A 19,324-nucleotide genomic window follows, 5' to 3' on the forward strand; every position below is an offset into this window, starting at 1 on the left:
TGGTTCTTTTATATCTTTTTTATTGCACCCTGTCGCATGTTTCATGTTACAATTTATATTAATTTGTGAGATATTATTTACTTTGATTGTTTTGAAATTTATTATTTATTATGTGAAATTCATGATTTTTCTCTAGAATCATTTTTTAGTAGTGTATCTTCATTTAAAAAATTGGCAATTGAGTTGATTTTTGAAATTAATTTAATTATAAAATCGTCCATTTTGAATTAAATAATTAAATATTTGTTACTACTACTTGAATTTGTGCATCTAACCTAAGTTTTTATCACTTGAGTTTGTTTTTCTTTTTTTCGAAAGTATCAATAATCTATGATTAACGTGCTGTGCACGCACAAAAAAAAATGTAAAAGATTTCACATGTTTAAGAATAATTTAAATGAAAATACCCATTTGGTATTTTTTCAGAATAATTTAAATTATTACTTTGTCGTAGTTAGTAATACTTTAATTATCGAAACAAAACCATTGCAGCTTTTCTTCGCGTCCCTATAACAAAAATGAAAAAAAGAAAAACGAAATGTGAAGGGGCTTTTATGTAAATTAAAAATTTCACTTTCATTTTCGGTCTGTCTCAGCCCTCAGGACTCTGCTACGCTGTCCTCGTTCCCCATTTTCTCTTTTTTCTCCCTTCAGAGGGGGAAAAAAAAAAAGAAAGAGAAATCCATTCATTGTTGGATCTCGCTCTTTCGATCCACAAAGGTAACTTGTCTTTTTCGCTCGATGTCATCTCAATTTTATCTTCAACGATTTAATGCTCTCCTTGTTTTATTTTGCTGAAAATTTTCCGTCTTTTTGGTTATAATTCTATATGCATTGAGCGGCAGTATGGTGTTTAGGAAAAGAAATGAAACGAAAATGAAAACTAACACGATTTTGATTTTTTTTTTTTCATTTTTGAAAGTTGACATGAACTAATCGTCAAAAGCTGTGCATTTAGAATTTTAAGTTTTTTTTTTTTTTTTTTTTTTATCATATCCTTATTAATGCCGAACTGGTGCATTAGATGTCTTTCATTTTATTGACTGCAATCTGATATTCTGATGAAATGTATGGATTTATTTCATTTTGCTAGATCTCTGAACTATGATAAATACTGTATGAATTTGTTTCATTTCATTTGTTTTCTTGGAGCTTCACATTTGGTAGGCTACATATTTTACACTAGGCATTCATATGTAATAAGCATGTTGTATACATAGAGCCAGAATTTAGAGGTTCTGTGCATCAGGAGTGGAGAAGCTGGCCTTAGGCCATGGTTTGGAGTATATCATATTTATCTTCTCTTGTTTCTTTTGCTTTACTGGTGCATTTAGATGTTCTTTTAGTCTCTGTCTCTTTGCTCGACAGTACAAACATACGTACTTACTTGCACCTATTATGTTTGCGCATGTCACTTTATGAATTCTTCTGCGTATTTGTTGTGGCCACTGAGGCTGCTTTTTCAATGTCTAACTTTATTCCTCTTTTTAGTCGTTGAGCGTTACTTGGTTTTTTCAGTACATGAAATGGTTAATGAGCTTGTTTGTGATGGTTATCTTTTGTAAATCGTGAAGGTATGCTCTGGTGGGGTCACTGTGCCTTCCTTTGCCTTCCTTTCTAGCTGTTAGGAAATATAGAAAGGCCTTAGGTCCAAGACAGAATATTGCTCAGAAATGGGGCGTCTAAAGCTGCAACCTGGAATCAAGGCAATTGAGGAAGAACCTGAGGACTGTGATACTACATGTTCTAACAAAGCTACTTTGGCATGTATGATTAATTCAGAAGTAGGTTCTGTATTAGCTGTCATGAGGAGGAATGTAAGATGGGGCGGTCGATACATTTTGGGTGATGATCAGCTAGAACACTCTTTAATTCAGTCATTAAAGGCATTACGAAAGCAAATTTTCTTGTGGCAGCATCAGTGGCATACTATCAACCCTGCTCTGTATCTCCAGCCCTTTTTAGATGTGATTCGATCAGATGAAACTGGTGCGCCAATCACTGGTGTTGCTCTATCTTCTGTTCACAAAATTTTAATCCTTGATGTGATTGATCAAAATACTGTTAATGTCGAAGATGCTATGTGTTTAGTAGTTGATGCTGTGACTAGCTGCCGTTTTGAGGTGACTGATCCTGCATCAGAAGAAGTTGTACTGATGAAGATACTTCAGGTTCTTCTTGCTTGCATGAAATGTAAAGCCTCACTTATGTTGAGTAATCAGCATATTTGCACAATAGTTAACACTTGCTTTCGTATAGTTCACCAAGCAGAGAAGAAAAGTGAGTTATTACAATGGATAGCTCGCCACACAATGCATGAATTAATGAGGTGTATATTTTCACACCTTTCAAGTGTTGACAACACAGAACATCCCTTGGTTAACACAATTGGCACTGCTAAACAAGAGGTTAGTGTTTCTTCCATTGTTCCTCTCGTTTTTCATCTTTTCTTTGGCTTCAACTTCTCCTTCATCTTGTCTTCTGTTGTCTGATGAAAGTAGGATAAAAGAAAAGATGCCAGAAGCCAAATTGATATTTCTTAAGTTTCGTTCAATTTTTATGGTTTATGATTTTCATCAGTATCACATCATCTATTCAGGTTGGACTTTTTTAAGACATATTGAAAATCAAGCATTCTTTGAATTAACTATCTCTACTAAATCTTCAGTAATCAGGCCACAAAAGGTATTGTTCACACATGTTTGTGTGTGTATGCTTTTGAACCTTCTTAACCTAGATTGTGGACAATGGTAGCGCAGACCCACCACATTGCTCTCTGAACTTAGTCTGTTCTGTGTGGGGCACCATATTGCAGTGTGCTTATTTGTTTTGATGGTAATTACTAGATGTTGTTATTAGTGAGGTACAATGAAGGGATGAATGGCACTATTGACATGTTTTTGAGTAGGGCCAATAGGCCAATATGTTCTTTGTTGATTTACTTATTTATGGGTTGGGAGGGGGTGGGGGGTTGATGATGGTGAAGTGAGTTACTTGAGATTGTGGAATGATAAACAAAACTGAGAAGTCTAGGGTTTTCTGTTTTTCAGCTTGGTGGGATGGATAACAATTATGCATTTGGGGCTAAACAAGTGGAGAATGGAAATGGCTCTGAGTATGACGGCCAAGCATCTTCTGGGAGTTTTGCATCCAATGGTTCTGCAGGTCTGGGAGCAACTGTGAAGGAAGAAAGTATAATAGTAGCTGGTAATGGAAAGGAGACAGTTCCATATGATTTGCACCTCATGACAGAGCCATATGGTGTCCCTTGCATGGTGGAGATATTTCATTTCTTGTGTTCTTTATTAAATGCTGTTGAGCATGCGGGAATGGGCCCCTATTCAAATACCCTAGCGTTTGATGAAGATGTGCCACTTTTTGCATTGGGTCTAATTAACTCTGCCATAGAATTGGGTGGGCCTTCCTTCCGCCGTCACCCGAGGCTATTGAGCTTGATTCAGGATGAATTATTTCGTAATCTGATGCAATTTGGCTTGTCAATGAGTCCACTTATTCTTTCAATGGTATGTAGCATTGTTCTAAATCTGTATCACCATCTGCGTACAGAACTCAAATTACAGCTTGAGGCTTTCTTTTCCTGTGTAATTCTGATGCTTGGACAAGGCAAATGTGGAGCTTCATACCAGCAGCAAGAGGTGGCTATGGAAGCCCTTGTTGACTTCTGTAGGCAGAAAACATTTATGGTGGAGATGTATGCTAATCTAGATTGTGACATAACTTGCAGCAATGTATTTGAAGACCTTGCTAATTTGTTGTCAAGGAGTGCATTCCCCGTGAACGGCCCTTTGTCTGCAATGCACATTCTTGCCTTGGATGGTTTAATTGCTGTTATCCAGGGAATGGCTGAGAGGATTGGCAATGGATCAGTTAGTTCAGAGCAGGCGCCGGTTAGTCTTGAGGAATATACACCATTCTGGATGGTGAAGTGTGATAACTACAGTGATCCCAGTTATTGGGTTCCATTTGTTCGGCGGAGAAAATACATCAAGAGAAGGTTAATGATTGGAGCTGATCACTTTAACCGTGACCCAAAAAAAGGGTTAGAATTTCTCCAAGGAACACATCTTTTGCCCGACAAACTTGACCCGCAAAGTGTGGCTTGCTTTTTCAGGTACACTGCTGGATTAGATAAGAATCTTGTTGGGGATTTCCTGGGAAATCACGATGAGTTCTGTGTGCAGGTTCTTCTTGAATTTGCGGGGACTTTTGATTTCCAAGATATGAATCTGGATACTGCTCTAAGACTGCTTTTGGAAACTTTTCGCTTGCCCGGAGAATCACAAAAGATACAAAGGGTGCTGGAGGCATTTTCTGGGAGGTACTATGAGCAATCGTCACATATTCTAGCTAACAAGGATGCTGCTCTGTTATTATCATATTCACTTATAATGCTTAACACAGATCAGCACAACGTTCAAGTAAAGAAAAAGATGACAGAGGAGGATTTCATCCGGAATAATAGGCATATTAATGGAGGCAATGATCTGCCACGAGAATTTCTGTCAGAACTATACCACTCAATATGCAAGAATGAGATCCGCACAACTCCAGAACAAGGCTTTGGTTACCCTGAAATGACCCCAAGTCGGTGGATTGATTTGATGCACAAGTCTAAGAAAACTGCACCGTTCATTGTAGCTGATTCTAGAGCCTACCTTGACCATGATATGTTTGCTATAATGTCAGGTCCAACAATTGCTGCTATCTCTGTTGTATTTGATCATGCTGAACATGAAGATGTTTACCAGACCTGTATTGATGGATTCTTAGCTGTTGCGAAAATTTCAGCATGCCACCATCTTGAAGATGTACTGGATGACCTAGTTGTGTCCCTGTGCAAGTTTACCACCCTTTTGAATCCATCATCTGTTGAGGAACCAGTGTTAGCTTTTGGTGACAACACCAAAGCTAGGATGGCAACTATAACTGTTTTTACTATTGCAAATAGATATGGTGATTATATTCGCACAGGTTGGAGGAATATACTGGATTGCATCTTACGACTGCACAAGCTGGGCCTTCTTCCTGCTCGTGTAGCCAGTGATGCAGCTGATGAATCAGAGCTCTGTGCTGACCCCATTCATGGAAAGCCAATTACAAATTCTTTATCTTCAGCTCACATACAGTCCATAGGAAATCCCAGAAGATCCTCTGGATTGATGGGCCGCTTCAGTCAGCTTTTATCTCTTGATACAGAGGAGCCAAGATCACAGCCCACCGAACAACAACTTGCTGCTCATCAACGAACCCTTCAGACGATTCAAAAATGCCACATTGACAGCATATTTACTGAGAGTAAATTTTTGCAAGCTGAATCATTGTTGCAACTAGCACGAGCACTGATTTGGGCTGCTGGGCGGCCACAGAAAGGGAGTAGCTCACCTGAGGATGAAGATACTGCAGTTTTCTGCCTGGAGCTGCTTATTGCAATTACCCTGAACAACCGTGATAGGATTGTGCTTCTGTGGCAGGGTGTCTATGAGCACATAGCGAAAATTGTTCAATCAACTGTTATGGCTTGTGCCCTGGTAGAGAAGGCTGTTTTTGGGCTTCTTAGAATTTGCCAACGGCTGCTTCCTTACAAAGAGAACCTGGCCGATGAACTTTTGAGGTCCCTGCAACTTGTCTTGAAACTTGATGCTCGAGTGGCCGATGCATACTGTGAGCAAATTACACAGGAAGTAAGTCGTCTAGTGAAGGCAAATGCTACCCACATAAGATCCCAAATGGGGTGGCGTACAATCACATCTTTACTTTCTTTCACTGCCCGGCATCCAGAAGCATCTGAAGCTGGTTTTGATGCACTATTATTTATTATGTCTGATGGGGCTCACTTGCTCCCAGCAAATTATGTTCTCTGCATAGATGCCGTGAGGCAGTTTGCTGAGTCCCGTGTTGGACAGGCAGAGCGATCTGTACGTGCACTGGATCTTATGTCATGTTCTGTTGATTGTTTGGCTAGGTGGGTCAATGAGGCCAAGGAAGCAATGGGAGAGGAGGATGCCGCAAAGATGTATCAGGATATTGGTGATTTGTGGCTGAGGCTTGTGCAGGGACTGAGAAAAGTTTGTTTGGACCAGAGAGAAGAGGTCAGAAACCATGCTCTTCTATCATTGCAGAAGTGCTTGACAGGAGTGGATGGGATCCACATTTCACATGGTGTATGGTTGCAATGTTTCGATCTTGTAATCTTCACAATGCTTGATGACTTGCTTGAAATTGCTCAGGGACACCAAAAGGACCACCGAAATATGGAAGGCACACTTATTCTGGCCATGAAGCTCCTTTCAAAAGTGTTTTTACAGTTACTCCATGAGCTCTCACAGTTAACAACGTTCTGCAAACTATGGCTTGGTGTGCTCAGCCGAATGGAAAAATATATGAAGGTAAAAGTCAGAGGTAAGAAAAGTGAGAAGCTTCAGGAGCTAGTGCTTGAGGTCCTTAAGAACACGTTGCTTATAATGAAGACAAAGGGGGTACTTATCCAGAGGAGTGCCCTAGGTGGAGATAGCTTGTGGGAACTGACTTGGCTACATGTGAATAACATTGCACCATCTTTACAGTCTGAGGTTTTCCCTGATCAAGACCCAGAGCAATCATTGCTCAAGCATGGCGAAACTGGTGTCATATCTGGCGAAACAGTTTCGGTTCCTTCTAATGAAACAGCCGCCACTGAAGAGGCTGTTGCAGGAGTTTAACATTGTGTACAGTTTGCCACTTGAAAAGGGTTTGTCAGTGCATCTGTAGATCGACATGTGCAATACATTGCTATTTTTGGAGGTCATGCTGCTAAAGATTCATCAAATCCGAGTATTATGGCAACAGGGATAGCGAACCAGTAGACATTCAGACAACCTTCCCTAGAAATGTGGATAAGTTGATCAGTTGATAATTGCTGCTTCCATGGAACCTTTGCCAAAATTTGCTCGCTAAAAATTGGTCTTGGTCTGTATATGGTGTTCCTGCAGTGAGAAGGATTCATCCCATTCATTTTGATTAGTTGCAAACCTGTTGCAGTCAATTATATTTGCCTTTGCTCACTGATTTATAGAAGCATAGAATTAGAAGATTTTACTTGGAATGGTAATGAAGCATTTTGTTCTCACTCTTGTGCTATATATATCACTGAATTTTTCAGAAATTGGTCGGTCATAGATCAAAATGTGGCTTGGATAATCATCCCATTATGAAGATTTTTCGTAATTGAATCTTCAATGCAGGACAAAGAGTTCAAGGTTCCACTTTTCAACCTTGCTTCCCCATAGGCATTTCTTTGACTCTTTTTTTTCAAATTATTTTTTATTTGTTTATTTATCTCAGCCGATGCGAAAAAAATTTAAGCTTTCTGTGAAAAAAAAAGAATTTATGCCATTTATTGTTAATGGGATTAAAACATAAGGAAGGTACAATTCGCAAGGTGTAAAACGCACCGTTTGGACGCCAAAGGGAAGTTCAACAAACACGAGGGAGAGAATCTAGCTTCCTCACTATAAAAAGTCAATTAAATTCTCTGCCTTCTCTCTTCGAAAACAGTTGGGGTGAAAATTTGATTATCTTACTTAAACCCCCGACGACCTACTGTTTTCTCCAATCAGATCTAAATCTTTGCTTTTATTTTTGTCCTTCTCTGGTGATCTGATCTTTGTCTGAAAAGTTTTGCAAGATGAGTGAGGTGTTCGAAGGGTACGAACGACAGTACTGTGAACTCTCAGCCAATCTTTCCCGGAAATGCAATTCTGCTTCTCTTATTCTCGATGCAGGTATTTCCTCAATCCATTTCAAAAACCCAAAAAAAAAAAAAAAAAAAACCCTTTTGAAGGAAAATTTTTTGGTATAATTCTTTATGGTTGACTACTTTTTTGCAGAACAGAAGAAGCAGAAGTTTTCCGAGATAAATTCTGGGATTGATGAGGCTGATGTCCTGGTACTATGTTGTCTAAGGATGTCTTTGCTCTTTTTTTTTTTTTTTTTTTCCTTATCTTTGGGTTGTGTGATATTGATTTGGATATTGGGTTTTTTGGTAGATTCGGAAAATGGACCTGGAGGCAAGGAGTTTGCAGCCAGGGATAAAGGCAACACTTCTTGCTAAATTAAGGGAATATAAATCAGATCTGAATAAGTTGAAGAGGGAATTCAAGAGAATTTCTTCACCTAATGCTAATCAGGCTGCTCATGATGAGTTGTTGGAATCTGGGATGGCTGATGCGCACGCGGTAATTTCTGGATAATATATCATCTCCTTAAGTCTTTTTTTGTCCATGCTATAGGAAAACTGTGTTTGATTAATTTAGGATGTTTGAGGATTGATCACTTTATTTAACTCTCTGCATCTATTATAGCTTGTGTCCACCAATTTTATGTTGCTGGAAGACATGTTATATGTTGCTTGTTTTCAGAAGCAAATATTTCTTTACTAATATCCCTATTGCATCACGATTCTATGTTATCTTTTAGTTGGGGGGGAGAGGGTGAGCCTTGGTGCAATTGTAATGCTGATTCATTGTGACCATGAGGTCATGTTAGTCACAGTCTCTCAAAAGCAGTTTTTCTTCTGCTGAGAAGGGGGAAGGCTGCATGTATCTGGCCCTCCGTAGATTTTGTAATGGGAGTGCCTCATGCACTGGGGCTGCTGTTTTAGTAAGTTGGGAAGGTGGAATTTGATAGACTCATTTATTGATAGTTTGGCATTATGAGAATTGTTCATGATCACTTTATCAGTGCTAATTTCTACATTTTGTTGTTTGCTGTTTGTTGTATTACCATTATCACCCTTTGATGACTGCTAAATATGTTTGATTTACCACTGATTCTGTATGAAATGCAAATGCTTGTTTTTAACTGTTGAGCTAGTTGTGAAGTTTTTTTCTAGTGGTGACTGATGGTATAGGTTTCTGCTGAGCAAAGAGAAAGATTGTCAATGTCAGTGGAGAGATTAAATCGGTCAAGTGACAGAATTAAGGAGAGTACAAGAACTATTCTGGAGACAGAAGAGCTTGGTGTCTCTATCCTTGAAGATTTGCATCAACAGCGCCAGACTCTTCTACATGCCCATAACAAGGTGTAATTTCTGACCAAAATACTTGTGTACTGATTCAAGTTAACTTCTATAGCACATTGTTCTTTATCAATTGAATCTTTGAGTACTCTCCAGTCGGTGTTGTCTCTGTCGGGGACATGTTTAGCCAGCATCTTTAACGGAGGAGCCAAGGCTAAAATGCACACACATGAAGTGCTTCTATAAATGATAGGATTTTTATTATTGATTTTATTTCTTTGTTGTTCTTTTACAGCTTTATGATGTTGATAATGCCATTGACAAGAGTAAGAAAGTTTTAACTACCATGTCGCGGAGGATTACCAAGAACAAATGGATCGTTGTCTCAATAATTATAGCTCTCGTCCTTGCAATTGTCTTAATCCTTTATTACAAGATTTCACGTCACTAATGAATCTTTGAACCATTGGGCAACTTACTGATGTTCTTGTTTGCTTTTTCTGCAATTTTGTATATATACTTGTTAGCCATATGATGGCAGGCTTCATCAGCCATATGATGCTTCGTCTTTATGTATGTTGAACTGATATCGTACATTTGTATTGGTTTATGCTTGGTCACATATGCTCTTGTATTCAAGACGAGCCATCTAATGGTGAAACCATTAAACTATCGTGTATCAACATTGAACACGAGCTATGAATTGCAGAGGTGGCAAACGGGTAGGATTAAGATTAGGGGTGTAAATGATATAATGTTTGCAAGCTAATCGGGGATAAAATTTGTATTCAATTCGGTCATTATTAAGCTTGAGTTATTATTAAGCTTGAGTTTGAATAATTTGATTTATTGAATCGAATTAGAACATTTTAATATTAACTTGAATAACTAATTAAATTTTATTTTTTTATTATTTGAATTAAAAAATAATTATTTTTATCTTTATATATATCAATTCAAGTTCCAGCATGAATTTGAATATATAATTGAGTTTGAAATTGAAAATGAAAATTGAGTCTATTTTTTAAACAAGTTTAATAAAACGAATTTAAGTAATTTAAGTTTTATTTCGAATTGAGTATGAATTTAAAAATTTAAATTTAAATTCGATCAAGCTTGAGTAAAGTTTTAAACAATAAATTTTGAGTCAGATTTGAAAATCTTACTGTATTAATTTGATTAGATTTGAACATCTAACTGTATTAATTTGATTCGATTATACACGTAAGATAATTTTGGATTAGGATTAATAATTTCGAACTGTTTACCCTTGGCTTGTTGAAAAGTTGGGCTTAGTTGGATACATTTACAATTGGTCAGGCCCATTTAATAATAGGATTAAGCCCACCTCCCCAGTATATTTGACCCGACCCAACACCTTGGGCTGGACTCGCCTCGGAAGAAAAAAAAATCTGCCAGACTCGTCAGATATGGAGAAAGAGATTCACAAAGCCGAATTCCCTACTTCTTTCTCCAGAGTTTACACAGTTCTCCACGGCAAAGGTATTCCTTTGTTTCACGTTTTTGGTTCGACTAATATATTAACCTGAAGAATCCCAAAGCCTTGGAAGCTCACTAAAGAAAACCCACAGTAAAAAAACCATGGATTCACTGTCGTCTGTCTCGCCATCTATAGTTCTTCCTCGGAGCAACCATTTGTCCACGCAGCGACATCGTCCTCAAGTAGCTGTCTTTTCATTCGCCACGAATAACTATATTCCTCGCTTGTCGTCTTTACTTAGCGTGCCTTCTTCTAAAGGGAGACCGAGTCGAGTTGTTGATTGTAAATGCAAATTGAACGGGAGGGATGCGAGAGAAGAAGATCGTGATGATGATGATGATGATGTTGATGGTGAGAAAGAGGAGCTTGATAGGGCGCTTCATTTGGACGGTACGATTCCAACTACTTCCGGCGAGTTTTTGAAACAGGTTTCGTCTCGGGCGTATGATATGCGGAGGCATTTGCAGCAAACTTTTGATAGTAGTAGCTATGACGGTGAAAACTGTTCTTTATTTATTTCTGTTTATACTGCATATTTTGGGTTTCTTAATGCATTTTTCTACTTTCATTTGCTTGCTTATTCCGGTAATTCCATGCATGTCTGTCTTACTTAATTGCTTGCAATATGAATTCTATCTTGAAGTTGCTAAAAGTGGAAACTTAAGCCTTTAGGCAGAGCCTTTTATTCTGTTGAATTGCAAGTTCATTGCCTGGAATGTTTGCTTGGATAATTATTTGGTCGCTAATGAGAAGTGTGGCTCTGTCGATCCTCTGATTTCTATTAAATGGTCTGTCTTTGAAATGATCCCTTTTTACTCCCCCTATTTGTAGGTTGTGGCTTTTGTGCATTCAACTTGTTGATAATAAGAATTCTTTAGTAGATGTGAGAGACCCATGTCCTGTTGTTTTCCCTTCAAATATTGATTAGAAATTTGTTGAACTTGTACCCAGCTACAATATGTGCTCGTATATGTTCTTTACTAGATAATAAGTCACTTAGCTGCTATGCTGCTACTTCAACTTCTTCCATAGAATTAACCAATAATGCTAGTAGTTTTATCTGATATAGAGTATGAGTTTCTGTATGCACTAGGAGTGCAGTTCTGGAATTTATTGTTGCATATTTTTAGTTTGGGTAATAGTTGTAAGTTATTTGACAACCTGTTATGTTTCTTCACGGCTTGATGCTTCATTCATAATATGGTTCACTACTTTTATTTTGTTTGATTTCACAAAGTTTCACCACTTTTCCCGCGATTGATCCTGTTCAGTGTTGGAGGCAAATCCATGGAGAGATCCTTCGAAACCTGTATATGTACTAACTCGCAAGGAAAATCAGTTATGCACAATGAAAACTCGAAGAAACCGCAGGTATCATTTAGTTTAGAACCCCGTATGGTCTATTCTTGAATTATTGTTATAGTTGCCCTGCTTCACATTCTTTTCTTCTAACAGTGAAGTTGAAAGGGAGCTTGGATTATTGTTTTCAAAAAGAGCAAAGTGGAGTTCTGGAATTGGAAACAAATCTAAACAGCCTAGTTCAGGAACTAAGTTTCAGATGCTGGTTGAGGATGTTAGGGAAGGAGTGCTTGTAAGTGTTTAATAATTCAGTTATTTTTCCTGTTAAAGTTTGGTTACATTATAGATGTGTAATGTCAATTGTCAAAGGAAATTAGGGGACTAAAAATATGAATCAAATTCTGGTCTCAATCAATCAAGGGCCTCTAAGATTCTTTTATTCGAGACAATATTTGCATAACTATTATTTTCTAATACCATCCTTCATGGTTAAAATTTATTACTGTTGCTGTATGCTATATGGTATGCCTTCATTTCCCCGGCTACCAATCAACTGCTAACTTCTCGCAGTTTCATGGTGCATGCAGTTTTCCCAATGTAAATAGTTCAAGCCGGCATATTAATCTTATAGTATTCGCTTTCTTTTTGTTGGTTTATCATAAAGTTTTTTTTTGTTTAGACTCATCTCTGGTTGTTAAGTTTAAGACCTCCAACTCTTGTCACACAGGTATTCGAAGATGGAAATGAAGCTGCAAAATATTGTGACTTAATGCAGGGAGGAGGCAAAGGATGTGAAGGTGTCGCAGAGATTGAAGCCTCATCGGTAAGTGAACCGTCTTTCTGTCTTTATCATTACATATTCTTCTCTACAGTAAAATCTCCATACTATTTCTGCAGGTATTTGATCTTTGCCGTAAGATGAGGGCTCTGGCTGTTCTCTTCCGGAGGGGGAGAACACCTCCTCTACCTCAAAGTCTGGAGCTCAACCTAAGAGCCCGTAAGCGATCCCTTGAAGACCAAGAGGATTTGATATGAATCCAGTCAAGAGTAAATGTATGAGAAACTATGTTATCAAGCCAAACATCAAAACCCATATATGAATTCATTTGTCACAAACTATTAAATATTATAGTATAAATTGATTGACATAATTTTTTGTTTCCTTTTTCCATAGATGATAATGGAACTAGAGATTCCATAGAACAAAAATGTTGAAATTGTGTGGTTCTGCATTTAAAGGGGGATTCTATTTATAGTATGAAAATAGGCTTTTTTTGACCCGGTTCATATAGAAAATACACTTATACTTTCCTCTCTTGAGTGGGTAACTAAATAACTAATCACTGCTAAAGCTAAAAGTCATATTCCCCGCACTTTTTGACTTAAGTGAAATTTCCATATATGTCATAATTCAAGATAGGGTGATAGCAGACTCGATCTGATTTTTTTTTTTAATATTGTATAATATTAAGAAATTTTAAAATTTAATTTGAATTCAAATTAAATTGAATTAAAGTTTTTTTTGTTTGGTTTTAAATTTTTTTTATTTTTATATATTATTTAAATATATTTAAATAAATTTTAAAATAAAATCATTAATTTTATTTTATAAAATTTAAAAAATATATAAAAAATTAAAATAATATAATTCGATTCGTTTCGAATTTTTTACCTCTTAATTTGAATTTAATGTATATTTAATATCTTAATTTAATTTAAATTAAATAAAAAATTTTTTAAAATAAAATCAAATATTACGATTTCAAATCTATTTTTAATTTTTATGATTTTTTTATCACTTTTAATTCAAGCAAATTTGATCTTTTTTATATTCTTATAGCATTTATTAGTATTTATTTTATATTAAATATATATAAAATATAAAATTATTATATTATAATTTATATTAATATATTAAATATAAAGCATATTCTTACTTTCTTATATTTATATATAATTTTAATTAATTTTAAATTTTTTATCATCTTATTATATTTAAATTATTAAATCTAAATTCAAGCATTGAAAATGTGGAAATTGGTTTTTTTTTTTTTTTTTTTCTAGAAATTTAAGTCAGAACAGATCGAGAAAAAGCATAAATAAGAAAAGCCGACGCTTCCTCACGCGGTCACTCCCCCTGGCCCACATCAGAAGAAATATTTTCTTTTTTTTATTATTTAATTAAAAATAAAAGGAGTGAAAATACAATTTTTACAGAAGAAAGAAGAGTAAATAGAGAGAGAAAGAATCTCATTCTGTTGAAAAGGTAAAACAGAATAACGGATAAACAAACGTTTGCGATCTATCCGATTAGTTGCGAGAAGAAAGAAGAGGTCTTTGACCATGAGCTCGGGGACATCGGGCGGAGAATCGCCGGGAAAGGAACCGAGTGGGAAGGCGAGTTCGACAACGTCCACGGACAAGCAAAAGGAGAAGGCGAGAGTGAGCAGGACTTCGCTGATCTTGTGGCATGCTCATCAGAATGATGCCAGCGCTGTCCGCAAGCTTCTTGAGGAAGATCGGTCTTTGGTTCACGCTAGGGATTACGACAACCGTACGCCTCTCCACGTTGCTTCACTCCACGGCTGGATCGACGTCGCCAAGTGCCTCCTCGATTTTGGCGCCGATGTCAACGCCCAAGATCGCTGGAAGAATACGGTACGGATCCAGCCCTTGTTTTCTCTTCATTCCTCTAATTTTTAGGCTTTTACTGTTTCCATAGTTTTTCTTTTGGATTTAACCTAAAGTTTGTTGATTTCCTTTTGTTTGGTGATTTCAGCCTTTAGCTGATGCAGAAGGAGCAAAGAAACATACTATGATTGAGCTATTAAAATCATATGGTGGATTATCTTTCGTAAGTTCAGCTTTTTACTTTGCAATTTTTCATTATTGAGTATTTTGTTAACTATTTTCTTTCAATATTTAGTCTAAAATTGGAGCACTTCTTAAAATGCTTGTTTTTTTAATTGCATTTCTTCATTGTAATGATCCTTAATAGCCAGCCTTAACGGTATGATGGATGATTAGTTGCAGGAAATGGCATTTTGATTATAACCTTTTTGTGATCATATTTGGCCAGATTAATTATGGAGTACTCTAACAGTATGAAGTATATGTTTCTTTTTAGTCAACATTTTATACTTTTTATACTTGGTTATCTGACTGAGAACTTAGATGTTAGGTGTGACTTGAAATTGTGGATGGCCTTTTACTTTCCATTCATGGTCCTTTTTTGATCCATCTTTAAGAATTATTTTATTCAAATTCCTTGAAGGACATCCTTAATATCATTCATTTGAAGTTTGCTAATGATGTTGAAGGCATATCATATTAGAGATGGCTTCTTGGAGAGAATGTTGTATGTCTGTTCCCTATCCATACTCATTGATGTGACAACGTTTATTTTTGTTTACAGTAATTCATGAACAATTTCCTTAAAAAGTGAAATGTACACTGATTTTGGCTCTTAATGCTTGTTCCTTATCTCTTCTGATCTGATTGATATTGGAGCTAGTTAAACAAGTTTAATTGATGGAAACCCTTTTAGACCTTGTTAGTTTTGCATTTTAAGTGCTTTTATGGGCTAAAAGTTAAAGTTTTCATTGTTGCAGGGCCAAACTGGAAGCCATTTTGAACCAAAGCCGGTTCCACCCCCTCTACCAAATAAGTGTGACTGGGAAATTGACCCTTCTGAGCTGGACTTCTCAAATTCAAATATCATAGGGAAGGTGTGATTTCAATTTCTTAATATTGCTAACTGGCAGAGCAGAGCATGCTTGTCATGCATGCAAACTGTTTTAAGTGCAAAACTATATTGGGAAAATCGCTTGTTTGAATTTTTGCATGATGTATCTGTCTTGATTTTAGGCTTTGCTGGGTAATAAGGATGGAAAGGAAGCCTAGAAAATTTTGAATCTAATGGTTAGGTTTCATAACCACCTTCCAACTTTGTAGCTTAACCATTGGATTAAAACATTTTTTCTTCCTCCTTTCAGTCCTCCCAACCAAGCAAAGCCTTAATTCATTTTTCATAATTAGGATTTAATGTCTTCTATTGTTTTGGTGTCAGAAGTGCATGTGATTGTTAGTCAAATCTGAAAGTGCTTATCATGGATGTATATGTGTGGTGCTTGCCAAGAAAGAATACAATAAAGATTCTCTTATGACTAGCACAATGGTAATCACCTCTTTGGAAGATGGTCACCATTTGATAAAATGGAGATTTAATATGTCTGAATTTAACAATCATCATGGACAATTACATCAACACTGGCCCTAATCATGACATGATCTTTAGAAGTATGATCTCATCTCTGCATACTCAGAGATGGCTGAATGTATACGTCCTATTCTGCTTATTAGAATGATTGATTATTATTAAGTTGATATTTCAGGATAGGTTTCTTTGGGCTAATATAAATCAAACTTCTATGAGTGGTTTTAGATTGTTGGTGTGTCTCTTTGATGTGTAAGTTCCATCTGTTGGTTTGGTATTTGAATTCATATATAAGCTGCTTAAATTCTGGTTGTCAGCAATTTGGCACGCAAGTACCTGGTCTATTTTCCTTATACTATCTGGAACATTTGCTTTGACTGATTTTATCTCATATCACCAGGGGTCGTTTGGTGAGATTTTAAAGGCCAGTTGGCGAGGAACGCCTGTAGCTATCAAACGCATTCTTCCATCACTTTCAGATGACAGATTAGTGATGTAAGCCCACAATGTTTTGAATATATCTCTATAGCTCGCTTCCAAAGCTCTTTCTCATGAATGTTTGCTTTCTTTGATGTTGTCATATGCTGAAAATTATGTTCTCATTGACAATGAATATCAACCAAAGGAAAAGATAAAACTGACATGAATTCACCCAAAAAGACATGAACTCACCCAAAAAGGCATGAAACATTTTCTTTAATGACTTATACCTCTCCTTGGTGTAATTAGCTTCAACTTTTAAAAGCTGCTTCCACATTTCACAGCGATATTCTGATGCTTGTAGTAACTATGATTAATTTCCTCCCTATCCAGTTTTTTACTGTATTAAGAATGCAATTCTTTGTGTGTGTTCCGTTGTGCTGGTTTAGTCAGGATTTTCGGCATGAGGTGAATTTGCTTGTAAAGCTCCGCCATCCTAACATAGTTCAATTCCTCGGAGCTGTCACTGAGAAGAAGCCTCTTATGTTAATTACTGAGTATTTAAGAGGGGTATGTGAATACATATACATTTCTCATTCCCAATAGTTTAGTTCTTTCTGTATAATTTTCTATTAGAAATCTTAGATTTTACTTTAATTACCCTTTCTTAATCTTATCATATATATGCTATTACAGGGTGATCTTCATCAGTATCTCAAGGAAAAGGGTGCACTTCATCCATCAACAGCCATCAACTTTGCATTGGACATTGCTAGGTATATATGAAAGCTTCTATTTTAAGTTGTGCAGCTCTATGTGTCATGCTTTTGGCATCTAAGTTAAAACTTGAAGAAAAAGAGTGAAAAATATTAGAAGCGTACCATAAATGATGTTGCTTTTCTTAACAAGGATAAAATAATTTTCTTTGGTTTTGAACAACTTCCCTTCCTTTTGACAGGGAGCTAATCTACAGAATATGTATTGGCTATTTGACTGCATTTAATTTTCTCTAATTTGCATGGCTATTTTGCTAATCTGGATTTTATAAAATTTTTGGTCAGGGGTATGGCTTATCTTCACAATGAGCCAAATGTAATAATTCATCGAGACCTAAAACCAAGGTGAGTCAGTTTCTATTTCAGTTTTGCTTCGTAAACAATCCTGTTTTTGTTCTACTTGCTATTGCTTCAAGGCTCTATACATTTCATTGACTATGTGCATATGTTGTGGAAATTACTTTTTGAATTTTGAATGTTTAATGAACTTTGGCTTTCTTTTCCCAATTCTCTAGTTGATTTCTTTTCCTTTTTGCTTCCATGATTGAAAACTTCAAATTTCATTTAACTTTTTTCATGTTAAAATTTGTTTTTATTTTTTATTTTTTATCAGGAATGTGCTTTTGGTTAACTCCAGCGCAGACCATTTGAAAGTTGGAGACTTTGGACTGAGCAAGCTCATCAAGGTTCAAAATTCTCATGATGTCTACAAAATGACTGGCGAGACAGGGAGTTGTAAGTCTCCTATAGATTTCCTTTGGATAAAATACGATCCTCAGATCCTTACTTTCTTTACTTGGAATTGGAATAGATCGTTATATGGCTCCTGAAGTTTTCAAGCACAGGAAATATGATAAAAAGGTTGATGTTTTCTCTTTTGCAATGATACTTTATGAGGTAATCTTCTTCTCTCGGAATGATATTGATTGTGAAGTATTTGAGACTAGATCTAATGCATGATATTCTTACTTGGAGCAGATGCTTGAAGGAGAACCACCATTCTCAAATTTTGAGCCTTATGAAGCAGCTAAGTATGTCGCAGAAGGACAACGGCCTAATTTCCGTTCAAAATCATACCTTCCTGAACTGAGAGAGTAAGCCATCTCTAAAATTTTCCACTTTACTGGAAAGTTCATGGTTTTTGCTACATCATGTACATGGTCCAACCATAACTTAAAGATTTTTAAAATGATAAGTCGGTTACATAAACTATTATGTCTGCATGAAGATTTGCATATTGTTGGGAATTGTTTATAACTAATTAGCATCTTGACACCAATCACAACTTAATGCTACCTCGTATAAATATTACATTCTGCATTCTCCAAGCCTTTTTGCCTTTTCCAGTCTTTTAAATGCAAATTCTCTTTTCAAAGATATTTAGTAATTAATGCTAATAAATTTTCTAAGCTAAATTTATCTTATGTTGAAACAAACCATTGAAGTGCTGGACTGGAGAACTGGGGTTGCTGATGGTTTTCTTCTTTGCAATCTTTCTTAGCTTAACAGTCAAGTGTTGGGCTGCTGACATGAACCAAAGACCTTCATTCTTGGATATTCTCAAGAGGCTTGAAAAGATCAAGGAAAATGTACCCGCAGATCATCATTGGAATATATTCAATACATGATATTCAAGATTTGATGAAATCGATGATTATAAATCCAGTTTCCACTGGTCACCTCCAGCTCATCCATTTGCGCAGATGGTATTGTGAATAGACTCACTGAGTAGCTTGTGATAGATTTTGTCATGACTTGGATTTCCTCAATTCTTTCCAAAATCAATCATGAAAGTAGGCGTGTCTGCATTTCAACTCTTTATTATTTTGAATACAAGCAAGAGAACCGAGGAGGTCAACCAAATTGACATATAAAATGTTTCCTCATCTTGCAGAGTTTTATTTTTCATCTTTCAATTGCAATCCCTTATGGTCACTACTGATTATGAGGAACAATATTAGGCAAAGCCAATCTGTTTGTTGTTCTTTTTGAAATGGCTGGACAAAGTTGTCGGGTCTTTAGGCTGAATGCTTGTGTATGTTGAATTTGTGGACTTTGAATGGGATGACTTTTGAATCATGGCTTGTTGTATTTAG

The 19,324-nt window shown here is 36.3% G+C and overlaps 4 protein-coding genes across 6 annotated transcripts; all 4 read left to right on the forward strand.

The window, feature by feature from the left end:
- The first annotated feature begins 589 nt into the window (after window positions 1-589).
- LOC111286997 (ARF guanine-nucleotide exchange factor GNOM-like) lies at window positions 590-7,102 on the forward strand. Its single transcript, XM_022877125.2, has 3 exons — window positions 590-720; window positions 1,575-2,408; window positions 3,051-7,102. The coding sequence occupies exons 2-3, from the start codon at window positions 1,674-1,676 to the stop codon at window positions 6,717-6,719; spliced, it is 4,404 nt and encodes a 1,467-aa protein (XP_022732860.2). The 5' UTR covers window positions 590-720; window positions 1,575-1,673; the 3' UTR covers window positions 6,720-7,102.
- A 373-nt stretch (window positions 7,103-7,475) lies between these two features.
- Window positions 7,476-9,660, forward strand: VTI1B (Vesicle transport v-SNARE family protein). The gene is made up of 5 exons (XM_022877126.2): window positions 7,476-7,781; window positions 7,887-7,945; window positions 8,046-8,234; window positions 8,909-9,079; window positions 9,312-9,660. Exons 1-5 carry the CDS (start codon window positions 7,685-7,687, stop codon window positions 9,465-9,467), a joined length of 672 nt encoding a protein of 223 aa, XP_022732861.2. The 5' UTR covers window positions 7,476-7,684; the 3' UTR covers window positions 9,468-9,660.
- Window positions 9,661-10,446: 786 nt separating this feature from the next.
- Window positions 10,447-12,978, forward strand: LOC111288507 (uncharacterized). 2 transcript variants are annotated; one of them, XM_022879417.2, is made up of 5 exons: window positions 10,447-11,012; window positions 11,789-11,888; window positions 11,973-12,108; window positions 12,544-12,639; window positions 12,714-12,978. In XM_022879417.2, exons 1-5 carry the CDS (start codon window positions 10,619-10,621, stop codon window positions 12,849-12,851), a joined length of 864 nt encoding a protein of 287 aa, XP_022735152.2. In that variant the 5' UTR covers window positions 10,447-10,618; the 3' UTR covers window positions 12,852-12,978. The 2 variants fall into 2 exon arrangements, with proteins under 2 accessions (XP_022735152.2, XP_089616253.1); XM_089760127.1 differs by having other exon boundaries at window positions 10,508-10,907.
- Window positions 12,979-14,073: 1,095 nt separating this feature from the next.
- On the forward strand, window positions 14,074-19,307 carry LOC111287144 (serine/threonine-protein kinase VIK-like). Of its 2 annotated transcripts, none has more exons than XM_022877433.2 (11): window positions 14,074-14,474; window positions 14,596-14,670; window positions 15,428-15,544; window positions 16,433-16,527; window positions 16,902-17,022; window positions 17,149-17,228; window positions 17,514-17,573; window positions 17,842-17,963; window positions 18,040-18,125; window positions 18,207-18,322; window positions 18,674-19,307. In XM_022877433.2, the coding sequence occupies exons 1-11, from the start codon at window positions 14,160-14,162 to the stop codon at window positions 18,699-18,701; spliced, it is 1,215 nt and encodes a 404-aa protein (XP_022733168.2). In that variant the 5' UTR covers window positions 14,074-14,159; the 3' UTR covers window positions 18,702-19,307. The 2 variants fall into 2 exon arrangements, with proteins under 2 accessions (XP_022733168.2, XP_022733167.2); XM_022877432.2 differs by having other exon boundaries at window positions 18,730-19,307.
- The last annotated feature ends 17 nt before the right edge of the window (window positions 19,308-19,324 follow it).

The sequence above is a fragment of the Durio zibethinus genome, chromosome 4, assembly GCF_047325235.1.
Source record: "Durio zibethinus cultivar Kanyao isolate XHJ-2024 chromosome 4, ASM4732523v1, whole genome shotgun sequence".
NCBI classification, from domain to species: domain Eukaryota; kingdom Viridiplantae; phylum Streptophyta; class Magnoliopsida; order Malvales; family Malvaceae; genus Durio; species Durio zibethinus.